General features: G+C 35.5%; 1 protein-coding gene across 7 annotated transcripts in view; it reads right to left on the reverse strand.

The window, feature by feature from the left end:
• Positions 1-509: 509 nt before the first annotated feature.
• CD47 (CD47 molecule) overlaps positions 510-14,140 on the reverse strand; it is a 45,332-nt gene continuing 31,701 nt past the window's right edge. The window contains exons 4-12 of one of the 7 annotated variants that reach the window (XR_012378275.1): positions 13,539-13,646; positions 12,271-12,363; positions 11,143-11,235; positions 10,252-10,344; positions 8,009-8,055; positions 4,650-4,681; positions 3,276-3,300; positions 2,605-2,637; positions 510-752 (exon numbers count right to left, since the gene is read on the reverse strand). Coding sequence is in view for 4 of the 7 variants with exons in the window: in XM_025873841.2 (XP_025729626.1) it covers positions 748-752; positions 2,605-2,637; positions 3,276-3,300; positions 4,650-4,681; positions 10,252-10,344; positions 11,143-11,235; positions 12,271-12,363; positions 13,539-13,646 (482 nt within the window). In the remaining 3 variants the exon portion in view is untranslated. The remainder of the gene's footprint in view (positions 753-2,604; positions 2,638-3,275; positions 3,301-4,649; positions 4,682-8,008; positions 8,056-10,251; positions 10,345-11,142; positions 11,236-12,270; positions 12,364-13,538; positions 13,647-14,140) is intronic. The other 6 variants (XR_012378277.1, XM_025873841.2, XR_012378274.1 and 3 more) reach the window with 6 other exon arrangements.

The following is a 14,140-nucleotide window of genomic DNA, read 5'->3' on the forward strand; positions in this document are numbered from 1 at the left end:
ACAAGACAGGATTTAAAGGGTTGTGTGAATAAAAGAAAAACACATCCATCAATAAAATTACTCTAAATCTGGAAAGGATTCATTACACTGTATGTCAAAGGAAGAAATGTGTGAATGGCAACCCCCAAGAATGAAGACCATGATCTCCTGCCGGATCACATCACACACAGGCAGCATTCAAGATGTTCCCAAGCAAACTCCTGTCTGTTCTTAAATTTGCTATTCCCTTGACCCAGAAGTGGTACAAACCATATTCGGCTAACACCAGCCATAACTGCCAACGTGGCTGTGAACTCGAGTTTGCTAAGGTTCTACGGAAGCCACTGTTCTTCATAGATCTCTCTGGGAAACCATGAGGGTAGCGCCAGATAATTCTCACCTTGAACCAATTTAAAATGGTGACCTAAAGTCAAGAGACCCTAGGATCTGAAAGGCATCATTCTTGGAAGCTGGCCACTCTACTCTTGCCCCTAATTGAGTAAAAATAACAACAAAAAACTGGATCTCAATTGGGCACACAACACAGATGATAATTCTTTTATTAACTACATTACAAATGCTTTGAATAAAAACTGTAACAATAATCATTTAAGGGTCAATGATTTACTTTTTTCCACAGATGAGAACCAGTTATTTTTCTTGTTCTCTTCTCCTGAACAGTGAACCAAGGCCATGGTGCTCAAACACAATTGTACTCCTTTCATGTCTTAACTACTTTCCAAATCAGAGTCCGTCACTTCACTTCAGTTACTCTGGAAAATTGAAAAATGAACATATAATCACTATTCATGTCTATTTTCTATGCACTAACAAGTTGATGTATTTTAAAAAACTGGAATTGTCATATATATGATATCTAAAAATAAAGAAAAAGTATTTAATCTTAGATTTGCAAAGGTCACAGACATAAACCTGGCAAATCACCAGCCTTTTTAGTTGTAGTAAGTAAAAGGCCAATGCCAAATGAAAATAAAAATCAGCAAAGTCTGGTAATCTCAGTTTGCTAGGTTAGCTCTTAAGAAGCCAAGAGATGTTGATTTTTCAAAGCAGAAGATACTGATCACAGAATAATATTCTACCCCATTCATTTCAGACCTCTACCATTCATTTGATAGAAGTGAAATAAAACGTTGATTTGGGGCAAGAGGAAGAGAAAATGGTACTGTGGTCACTAGAAGGTTAGTCTGAAACTCACTTACTGACCAGGCAGACACACTGTGAGCATCGAGCCCACCAGAAACACAGGGTTTTTTTGTTTTTGTTTTTTTGTTTTTTGTTTTAAAAACCAACAAATCCTAATCAGATAAATATTAGCAAAATTAAGGGAGTTTCAAAGGTTATCATAGATTTTGTGTGCTATGAACACACAAAAACTACTCTATCTACTGATACAGTGGTTCTAAAAAAAGGAAGAGGTACTCGAGGCTCTTGTACTAGTTTTCTGAAAACAGAAAAGGAGTTTCATTTCCTCATTCAGCTTCAGAAGACTGACACCACAGCAGGAAAAAAGCAAAGAAATTAAAAAATAAACCACGAGAATGTAAATATGGACAAACCATGCCACAATTCCAGGGACTGGTTCTTTTTTAAAATTTTTTATTTTTTAGGAGGGTGGTGGTTGGCAAACAAAATACATCTTTGTAATAAAGGCTGTAGCTGCGACACAAACTTACAAAAGTGGAATTGCTCTGTGATTCCTTATCAAACATGGCCTAAGCCTTGTTTTAAACTCTGTCCACTAACACATAATCAGCATGTTTTTAATCTCATGCAAGAACTAACTGCACTCAGGGGAACATAGCCTCTTGTGTTAAAGGCTGCACTTTGCCACAGAAGTGAGGAGGTAGGTCACGGATGTTAAAGCAGTAAAATAGCAAACTATTTACATGATCAAGGAATGACTGCAAATATCAAAGGTATGAAGAAATTTTTGATAAGAAAAACAAAGTTATCACATGTTAACAGAACTGAAGTATCACAGCATCTTAAGGTAAAGTCAAAATGAATACTTATAGCACTCAGTATCTCCAACTTATTTTTAAAAACTAACAAGTATGTCCTTGAGATATTCAATAAAAATTAGAAGTTATTAGCCCAGAGTTCCAAAACAAGAAGCAAAAGCTCGACTGACTAAACATTGCTCGCTTAAATCCTCTCCCGAAAGGACAGAACTGAGTCCTGCTTAGAAAAGCAGAGATATTAAGTCCCCATGAATTAAATGCAACAAATCGCCAACACAAACACAAAAGAAACTCTGTCAAGATGATAAAGATTTGTGCCAGATTATCTATGTGTCTTATAAAAGCATTTAAAAGTTACTCACCAGATACTGCAGCTGAAAAATGTTTTTTAAAAAGCAGTAATTTCTCTTTGCTATGAGCAATATGATTGGAGGGTCTGATTAGTGACACCCTACAGCTTTTCTAGCACTTGTTTTGTAACTTTTAAGAGATTTAGGTTTTATAAAATCAAGAAATGCAGACCTTTATGATTTGACAGTGTTCCTTTTACATATAAAAAAGAGCATACTTTCAAGAGCCATTTTACTTCTTTTCATTGTTCATATTTTAACCAACTATAATTGTAGGTGCACTTTATACTTACCATCATTCATCATTCCTTTTGATTCTTTAAATGCTAAGAATTAGTAACAAGCCAAGCAGGCAGTTAGTAAGATTCCACAATTAGAAATCATTTCTAAATAAATAAATATGCAGTAATATCATGCTAACTATTCCACAGCTATAGTCAAATTAATTTTAACTCTATTACTTTATTACAAAAAAACCTTTCTGTGGATCATACCCACAGACCCCACAAAGGAAACAAGGTCAGTTGAGAACCCAGATCTAGACATAGGGAGAAAGAAAGTGAGATGCTTGGGTCTCATTCCATGGTGACAGCCTGAATCTGAAATTTATAAATCAGAAACTGAAATTAATTGAGATTCTTCTCTATTGGGGGTGTTACACTTCATCTTGCCTAATATAAGGCCAAGGTCCCCTTGCCCAAATGTCATTGGGCCAGAGCAAGCAACTACTGGAGAGATAGTGAACAGGGCATTTTTCTCAGAGGTAAGAACATTACAATAGCAATACTCTGAATAATCAAGAAAAGAGGGGTCAAGGCAAAAAAAAAAAAACCCCAAAAAACAAAAAACAAACTAGATTTTTCCCAAGGCAAAGATAGAGCATTCTAACTGCTTTGGGAGGCTATTCAAATTATGATCAGGTAATGGATCAAGAAGAATATACAAGTTTATAATAACCACATACCATTAAGGGGCTCCTCTACAGCTTTCTGGAAAATATTTAAAATATATTTATGTAAAAATGGAATTTCATGTCCTTTTATACTAAAATTTATATATTCTAATATTTAAACTATATAGTTAAGAGTGAATCTTACAGTCTAAAAACAAAATAAGGTAATAAAGGTTAGAAAAACAAAGCTTGCCAAGCTTACCTAACAGTTTAATAATAACTGTATTAACCTTAATATTTTTTCTATGCAGAATTTCCCACCCACTCTGCCTCTTTTAGTTCAAGAAATTCTAACTTCTCAAAAAGTGCAAACATAAATAGCAATACAGTAATAAATAAAAGAGTTAAACAAGAGATGAGACCAAAGCAGAATCATTTCAAATCATGCAAACTGAATTCAGTAACAAGTAAAGAAAATGTGGTAAGATGTAAGGGTCCAATGGTTGGATTATCTCCAACAGAGGCACTTTAAACACTGCTGGCTGTTGGTGACCAATGTAGCACCCAACTTTTTAGTATAAACACTTGTGGTAAGATTCACCCCTAGGCCCCCTTGCCTCTCAGGCATTTCTTCTGAGGCTCTTCAGGCCTAAGGAGTATATGTAATCTCCACTTCCTGCCACAGACAGGAGTCTCGATTTTGGCCTTCCAGGTGGAGCTACCATTATTCCTTTCTAGGAAGGTGACCTCTCCAGACCTTCTTTCAAGAAAATAGTCCTTGGGCCTGTCCCATGACCAATCTCTACACGGGTTTTTTTTCACGTGCTCATTTATCCGTTTCAGTTTATCTCTTAAATTTGCTCCTTTTCTCGAAATTTTCTTAGATAGCTTATTAAGGTATCCAAGACACAGTGAAAACTACAGTACAGTATGGAGGAAGAAAAATACTTATAAAATGAGGGAAGAAGGGAAATATATTCTAATTCAGAACAGATATGTTCCAGCAATATCTACATTTATTTTATAGATTATTTTTAATGAAATCAATTTCACACGAATCCCTCTCCCTCATTTTAAAGCCTGAAATATCACTTTGTATGTGCACATCAAATGGAGCCAACAGGTGAGGCAGCTTCCTTCAGCAGAGATAATAACCATTATTCTTACACATGACCTTTCCAGTTCTGAGAAAGCGAGAAGTCACTTGAGAAGTCAGCACAGTCTTAAGGAATCACTGATTCTATTCTAGTGCAACTAAAATGACCAAACAGATTTTAAAACAGAGTTGGATCTATTCATGTAAAGTCATGAAATGACTTCCATATTCTCTTAATCTGATGTCATACCACTAAACAGAGAGCAAAAGGCTTCAATATCTCAATTACCATTCCTCAGTCAAAACCATCAAGTGGTCATTCCCAATTCATTTCAGAAAGTTTAACTTACCCTAGGAGGTTGTGTAGTCTTCTGATTGGAAGCTGATATAAATAAAAATTGAGAAAACGAACTGAATAAATGAAACAAATAAAGGCAATATAATGTTTCATTTCAATGACTATATAATGATTAATTACAAATGATTATATACATTGATAGAATAAAATGATTAAATGATTCATCTACATCAAATAAAACATCTACATTCTCTCATTTGTACATGCTATTATTTCCCCCAAATCAGCTATTTGTTATACTTCTTGCTGAAAAATGCTATCATCTGTTCACTCCCACTGTGAACTCTACACCCCCCTGACTCAGCCCAGCCAGAAACTGGACAGAATGTGGCAATGACCAATCTCCACCCCCCTACTCCACTGCCTGTCCTTAGCTCACTGTTCTTGTTCCTTGTGGCCCAGTCTTTTCTTCTGCTTCCATCTTTCCCGTTTTCAAAGCTCCAAATAGCTAACAAACTAAAGAAAATATTCAGATCCTTCCGAGTTCAATGAATTATTCTAAGCAGCTAGTTTTAGCCACAATCAACTTCTTCTCTATGTATTCCTTCTCAGCTTTCCAAGTCACCCTTGGCACTGCTTCTGAACGGACTGGTTAATGGAGATGTAGGAATATAGGGCATGAAGAAAGTAAGTGACAAAGGGAAAAAATATTACTCTGGCCACATAGGAAAAAATAGAGAACTTCCTTACAAAGCAAAGTGAGAAGGTCCCAGAGCAGCTCAAGCCAGTCCTAAATACAGAATGAGTCCTACATATATAAAAACATCAACCAGCAACATCCTGTGAGCCAGTTGGTAGGACAGTGATGTTACAGGACAGTCAATTACACTGTCCTGGGGGTTGGATGGAAGCCTGGATTTGATTGTGAGCAGACTCAGGCAAGCCCCAGGGACTGCTCTAGGGTTCTGTGTGCTCTACTTCCTGCCACTCCTCCTCCATGCCCACCCCTACAAAGCTTCCAAAGCCGATGGGCAATGGGAGTGAGACCCTACCCAAGGGCAGCCAACGTACACACTAGCCAGAATGTGAGAGGCTCTCTCAAACAGAGACCACAGCGACGGACTAGCCTGAAAAGTTTCTCTCTCCCACTGGAGTGTGAGGAGGAGGAACAGAAAGAGACCAGAAAGTTGGTGATGGAAAGGAAGGTGACACGGAGACAGCAAGTCAGGAGAGAAGCTCAAGGCTTAAAGACAAAGGTAAGAGAAACTATCAGTGAGATGACAAATATAAAATACAAGATAAGGCCATAAAGAGGAGGATAAGCTTGTAGGGAAAGAACCAGAGAAGAACTCAATAGTATAACTGGCAGATGGGCATTGACAAACTCCTATTAGAGGGCAACATGGTGGCTCAGTTCTTAGAAATGCATCAGATACTTCCAATTCCTAAACTGCTTACTGTTCCAGTCCCTATGAGGCCTGGTTGTGTCCCAGCTCTCGGGAGATTCCCTTCTCTGTTAGTATCATGTGTGGCTTTAAAGTAAAGCTCCCTTGCTAGAGGCACTTGGGGAGTGATACAGTCCTGGCAGCCAAACAAGGAAACCACTTTTTTAAAGTAGTATGGAGTGGGGTGCCTTGCTGGCTCAGTCAGTAGAGAGTGTGACTCTTGATCTTAGTGTTGTGAGTTCGAGCCCCATGATGGGTGTAGAGATTACTTAAAAAACAGATAAAATCTTAAAAAAAAATAGTAGTATGGAGTGAAATGGGTTGGGAATATGGGTGAGTCACACTTAGCAGCCTCCCAAAGAAGCCAAGCAGAATTACAGAACTTCATTAGGGATCATCATGGTAGTTACATGTATATACAACTTACTTCAACTAAACCATGCCCTCTATGTTCTATCAAGGAAAAGAAAACAGCTGTGAAAATTTCTGACTGGTGGTGTGAAGGGTCAGAGGTAAGATTTTAGACCTACATTTTTGAGATCATAAATTTATTAGAATTATTATTAAGAACTTCCAAGTAACTCCTTTTCTGTTCTAGTAATGTATAAAGAATAGTTTCTGAGTTCCAATTCTCAGGTCCAAGGAACATCACATTTTGGCTAGACCATTCTGAAAAAGAGCTCTATAAAGAACACTGATTCAGAGGGATAAAAGTCAGCTGTGCTCCCTCTAATAGTATAAAACCCAAAAATGCAGAAGTTAATTTCACTTGAGCTAATCTTCTTCCAGAGGCATATGATCATCGTGACAAAATTACTATGGTTTATCTGTTACTATAATGGACCTAAGGCACTGACAGCTACACATATGTATGTAGTTAAACATATATATACAAATATATATGTTAACTATATAGTTTATATATATTTATAAATATATAACACACTTTATATAATATATATTTATATGATATATTGTTAACTATAAATATACTTACTATATATAAAATTATAATATATAAAATATATTTATTGTTTATTTTTTAAACCACAAGCCTTAAGGGTTCCATATAAGCTCCCTTGCAAGGTTTCTTCTTGATTTATTCTTCTCTCCCTGAAACATGTGACCACACAGTATAAATGTGTTTCTAGGTTTTAAATTTTCAGGAATAATTTTCCTACTGATATCAGACTCACCTCTCCTTAACAATGGGCTATAAAATATCGCTGTATTATATATATATATATTCCATGTCATTCTAAAACAACTAGGATGTTGTGATAAATATGGTTTCTGTGTACCAGTAGGTTGATTTGTAACAAAACACGTTTATATGCACTTATATTGAACTAAGTGGTAATGACTTTAACAAAAAATGAACAAGTACTGACTCTTATAAAATATAATGGATATTTAATGCCGCATACAAACAACAAGCCTAACTCTAGTGAGTTTAGTTAGTTCTATTTAATTTTCTGTATGATCTCACATTGTTATTGTTTCTAGCCCCAATTTCATTTTGCAAAACTTAAATGCTTCCAGTAAAAAAATGAAATCCAACAGGGTTTAAAAAGATCATAGGAAATGAAATTTAAAAATCTTACTTCTAGAGTAACAATTAAGGCTACAAATTTAAGCTTGGAAATAAAAACAACAAAAGTTAAAATTCTCATAGGGCCATTAACTTACTCTTAAAGAGTTAGCTTGGATTTTAACAACAAAAACAACAACAAACTGAGGATTTTATTGCATTTTAGTCAAGACACATTCATTAAGCTTTTCCAAAACAGAGCATCAGCAATGAGTAAGATTTATTTTGGAAACATTTACAATTTTTACCTCCTGATAAATGTTAAAATTTGCAACCTTAATGTTACGTATACTCACATTTACACATTATTATTTTAAGAAAAACACATCAATTTTCCTATTCTACCACATTATCTAAAGAGCAACTTTCCTGTACCTTTTCTCTTCTTGCCCTTCAACTGACCGAAGGTGTGCCTCTGAATTCTGGCATCAGACAAGGTTTGGAAAGTTAATTTAGAATGTTCTCAAAATGTCAATAAAATTGGACTAAATTCTTAACTTACATGTGACATATTTATATGCTAAACTATGATAAACAAAAAATAATTTGGGGAACTTTTCAAGATTTCACTTTCAGTTTGATTTTTAAGGTGAAAACAGTATGTGTGTGGTTTCACAAGCTTCTTTGGGATGTAAATGATGGAGAAGGGAGAGAGCAGGGCCCAGGAGGTGGCAGTTAGCTGATGCCTATTTCCACCTGAGTCAGCATTACAGACCTGTTGGCAACTCTACTGAGCATCATTCTTTAGACATGGAAGGCTTGGGGGAGCATGGGAATAAAAGGGAGGACGATCTAGATAATGAGGAATAAAAAGAACAAAGAGCTTACTATCAGTCAAAGACACATAATACTGCATCATGTTGCAGGTCACATACTGTTCTCAAGCATTCATAAGAAGCAACATACCAGCAGTGTCATCTTCAAGAACCATACAAATGGTGATTCGAATACTCAACAAAAATAGAATATGTATCAATATTCATAATGTGATGCTTCTGACAGCTACTAAATGAACACCATTCTGCTGAGAAGTCTTCATTGTGTTTTATGGACTTACGAGTCACAAACTAAGAAAATTTCATTGAGGAAACGACTCTGACTTAAGAACACATGAACCAAAGATAGGGAGATTTTAGTTAAGTATTTTAATTGTTTATCTAATAAGCATTAACCAAACAGAGACAAAGAATATATAACAAAATTGAACTCATTCATCAGTCAGCAAAAACTGAAGTTCAGAAACAAAGGTAAAATTTCTTTGAGAGTATTATGTCATATGTAAAATTATTTTACTATAAAAATTCAAGGTTTATATTAATTTTTGGAAACACAGTAAAGTTCCCCTAAAGCAGAAACACTGATTTTTTTACTCCATTATTTGGCAACTTTTGATTATTTTGACAAATGCTTAAGAGTTTGCTTTGCTTTACTTCTTAAATAAAAAACAAATTTTTTTAAAGGCATACCAATGCAAACCAATTAACAGGGAACATTTTTAGCTTAAATAAGACAACATACTAGCTAAAAGCACATGCCGATATATATAAAAAATAAGAACTTATATAGAAATCTGTTATTTGAAAATTGGCAGATTAAATATGAAGTTCAGAAATAATTAGCAAACTCCCCACTTACTAACAATTGATTTTAAAAGTAGTAAAAACAACATGGATGGATCTAGGGGGTATAATGCTAAGTGAAGTCAGTCTGAGAAAGATGAATACCATATGATTTCACTCATATGCAGAATTTAAGAAACAAAACAAACAAAGGAAAAAAGAGACAAACAAAAAATAAGATTCTTAAATATAGAGAACAAACTGGTGGTTGCCAGGGGGGAGGTGGGGGGGATGGGTAAAACAGGTGATGGGGATGAAAGTTAAAGAGTACACTCATCATGATGAGCACTGAGTAATGTATAGAACTGTTGAATCACTATATTGTACACCTGAAACTAACATAACACTGTATGTTAATTATACTGGATTTTAAAAACAAATAAACTTTTAAAAAGGTAGTAAGGCCTTAAATTTTAAAACTCCATGTTTTTATATTAGTTTTAACTAAAAATATTTTAAAGTCAAGTAAAGTCAGAGGACACTGTTCTTTAACAAAAGTGACAGATTTTGAATTTCAACATGTCTACTTTGGGGTGTCAAGGTCTACAAACAGTCTGCAAGAACAGGAAGTAACAAATAGGGTCTCTGTAAAAGAGTTAGCTCTCACAGAACCAATTAAAATCCTTTCCTATTAAAATGAATTTTAATGGGCCAATTAAAAATCCTTTCCTATTAAAATGAATCCTCAACATTCTCTCCTTTTAGGTGGTATAAAAAAGTCTATACATTCTAAAACAAAGCCATTTTCTTTTAAACTAGTCTATAATCTAAACTTTTCATTAATTCATATTACTTCTACTCTTCTTTCATCACCCCCAAATCATTCCAATTTTATTATTTTATTATTTAAAAAATATAGCTGCATTCACGGTATTTTCTCATTTCTGGAAACACTGATAAATTTCTTTAGTCATAAATTATTAGAGCCAATCAAAGGAATTTTCCAAATTATATATTTGAAGTTCTTGGCATAGGCTAACAAAAATAAGATCGACTTACCAACAAGTTTCATATAAACTAATCCAAGTAATTCTGCTAGAGCTATAATACCCAAACCTGAAATCAGAAGAGGGCCATGCACTGGGGTGCACTCTGTAAAAACAAGTGAAATTTTATGTTAGAAATCTACATGAAATAAGTGAACTTTTTAAAAGACCCAACAGTAATATATCAAGTTTTAAGGACAGTAATTCTTTTTCTAATTACTAAAAACAAAAATTATCTCTATATATTCAACATTATTCACTCAGCCAGTGAAAAGGACTCCAAATTATTAAAAGAAAATGTTTGCATAACATGTACCTTATCGCATCAAGATTAATGTAAAACAGTGCATAAAGCCTAATGTTCCAACCAATTGGAGCCTGGTTATTTAAAAAAATTCTCCCGTAAATGTAGGCGTAGCAGTTTGGCTGCTAGGATAATCAGCCCACAGGCCATATACAGCCAATATTCTCATGGCAATACGGAAAACACTATTCTCAGTGGGGGGAAAAAAATGAAAGTTAAAAAAAGAAAAGCTCACAAAGCTCATAACATCCAATGCTGGCAAAGATGTGGAGCAACAGGAACTCTCATTCACTGCTGGTGGGAATGCAAAATGGCACAGCCACTTTGGAAGACAGTTTGGCAATTTGTTACAAAACTAAATATATTCTTAACAATCCATCAATCACACTCCTTGGTATTTACTTAAATGAAGCTGAAAACGTAGGTCCACACAAAAACATGCACATGATGTTTATAGTAGCTTTATTCTTACTCATCAAAAACTGAAAGTGGCCAGGATGTCCTTCAGTAGGTGAGTGGATAAAGAAGAGGAAGAAGAGCGCTGTCCACGAGAAATTCCTAGTAAGACAAATTGGGACTAGAGAAGAACATGGCCCTTACCTGAGACACAGAGGCTTAGTCCAACCACAGAAAGCACATAGCCCAGTACCTGAAGGATTAATATGGCAATGGTGAAAGGAGAAATCCAACCACCTAGAGGAAGAAAGAGTGGGTTGAGAGCACTTAAGAAGCAATCACACCTCCTTGTAATCTGTGCAACCAAAAATAACATCCAGTGACCAAAGACTGACTCTGGATTTCCTTGTCAGATGGTAGCTTCTTTCCCAATGACCTAAACTTCGCTTTTTCACACAAGTAGTTAGTTCCAGATTCATACATTCAGCAGTCTTTTTTTTTTTTTTTTTCCCCACAGTGAGCTCAGCTGGACTGGTGCTTTTTACCCAAAAACTTAGAACAGTGCTGCTTTTACCACACTTGTGCATTTTACAGTAGGAATGGCTATTATGCATGACTTTGCCACATGCACATAAAATTGCTATGGTGGAGACAACCATTATGCAAACACGCCCTTGTAAACATCACAACCCTCTGTCTTGAGTGTCTAGATCTGTGATTTTATAACAAATTAATAACTTTTAATCAAGCCAGGGATAAGCTCTAAGACCAAAACTTAAATGTACAAATAGAAAAAAACAGACTGTAATAATGATAATAATGACAAAAATATGTTAGTGACTGACTCCAAAAAAGCAGTGAAGATTATATCAACTATAGGTTGGATATCTGTATCATCTTTTAAAACTACAATGTTAAGATTTGCCAATAACTAAAAAAGATATATAATTCCACTATTTTTAATTGATAACCCTATTTTGTAGAACCTTTTTTAAGAGAGTCTTAGCAAAAAAGAAAAAATATGTTTAATATCTACTTATAACTTGAAAAAACTGTAATAACATGAAAATAACATAATTTGAAAAATCCACTGCCTAGCATCAAAGATATATGAAAATTACTTTTTAGAAAATAACAGAATGCCTTGAAAACCTAAGCTAACCTTAAATTTAATCCATACAGGGAAAATGTCACAAAGAATAGCTTGGAAAATCTTTTAATAAGCCAACTTTTATTGAGTTGTAAAAAAAAAAATACAAGAAATATGTTAACCAAAAATGTTGTTCTTAAAATGAAAAAGGCAGACAAAATCATGTTATAACAAATACTCACCTATTACAAACATACAGTACTGAAGTAATATTAGTATCACAGTAGGAATTACAATTAAACCAAGTCCACAAGAATTCTTTGTTGAATATTCACCTGTTAATAAAAATAATATTTAAAATATTATCCTACATACTTCCTACTCTATAGGAAGTTAAAGTACTTAAACTTACTAAATGTATCAGTCTCAATACTCCTCTTACAAACTAAAAAGGCTTAAAAATATATTTCTCCCAGAACTTCACATAAAATGACTATTTTCAGATTAAGACCAAACTTATGACATATAAACGCCACCACCTAAGTCTCAGCATGTCAAAACCTTAAACTGGCTTTGCCTCTTCAACTACCTTACAGAATTCCAGGGAGAAGCTCTTGAGTCACCTCTTGCCATTCCCTTCACTGGCTATGTTCAATCTGTCCCAAAGTCAAAACAGTTGTTCTCGCAAGTAATCTTCTGAATTCATCTCCTTCCTCCCTGTGTTCTAACTCCAGAGGCAAAAAGAGCTGCCAAATTTATGTTCCTAAACATTATATCTATACTGTATTCAGCTCAAAAACAACAATGGCTCTCTCCAGTCCACACTGTGGGTCCCAGGCTACCTTTGCTGTCTTTCCATGGGCCGTATACCCTTTCTTTCCACCCCCATTCCCATCCTCCGAACACAAGTGGTTTCAGACAGACTTCCCACATTCATTCCCACTTCCATGTCTTGGCAAATAAAGTTTGCCTCTGCAGTGGGTTGAATGATGGCCCTAAAGATATGCCCACCTCCAAATCCTTGGAATCCGTGAATATTAACTTCGGTGGCAAGAGTATTATGTTATATAGCAAAGGATAATTAAGTTAAGGATCCTGAAAGGAAGAGTTTATCCTGGATTATCTAGGTATCCAGGTGGGCCCTAAATGCAATGACAAGTGTCTTTGTAAGACAGAGGCAGAGGGAGATTTGACAAAGACACCATGGAGGCAGAAACTGGAATTATGGTGCCACAAGCCAAGGAGCTACAGACTGCCAGCAAATACCAGAAGCTACAAGAGACAAAGAATGGATTCTCCCCTAGAGCCTCAGGGGGGATTACGGGACTCATGACATCTTTATCTCAGATTTATGTACTCCAGAACTGTGAGAAAATTTCTACTGTTTTAGGACACCCACTTTGCGGGTATGTGTTACAGCAGCCCTAGGAAACTAACACCCGCCCCGCCCCACCCCACCAGCCCCTCATCTCCATCAATCCTATCTCCCTCATATAACAGTGTTTCTTACCTGGGACAAAAAGAATGGCTCCAACAATGACAACTATAGTGAGCACTAGTCCACCAACAAATAAAAGAATGGTTTTCTCCTTCACAAGACTGGATTTATATTTAATTGCTTAAAAAGAAAACAAAGAATTACATGAACCCAATCACAAAAAGTAAAGCCACTTCTGTAACTTATAAAGTGCAAGGACAAACTGATAACTTACTGTAATTGAATCATCTTTGAGGAACACCTCCTTCATATCATGTCAAGCCACCTCAAATCTTTTTGATATTAAGTCAATGTCTAAATATTGTCATGGTAGTATACATATTGGATACTGAATTTGAAGGTGACACTTTATTCTCCCACGCTTTAAGGAATGAAGTTATATATATCAGGCTTTCTCAGTTAAGGTATTATTAACATTTTGGACCAGATAACTCCTTGGGTGCGGGGGCAGGGGGCTGTTCTGTGCACTATATGTTGTTTAGTAGTATCCCTGGCTTCTACTCACTATATGCTGTTAACAGCCCCCCCAGCGGTGCCAATCAAAAATGTCTCCAGACATTGTTAAATGTTCCCTGAGAAGGAAAACCGCCTGAGGTTTACAACTGATATACATA

Source organism: Callorhinus ursinus, unplaced genomic scaffold (assembly GCF_003265705.2).
Source record: "Callorhinus ursinus isolate GAN/ISIS: 27379988/994484 unplaced genomic scaffold, GSC_fseal_2.0 scaffold1, whole genome shotgun sequence".
Lineage (NCBI taxonomy): Eukaryota > Metazoa > Chordata > Mammalia > Carnivora > Otariidae > Callorhinus > Callorhinus ursinus.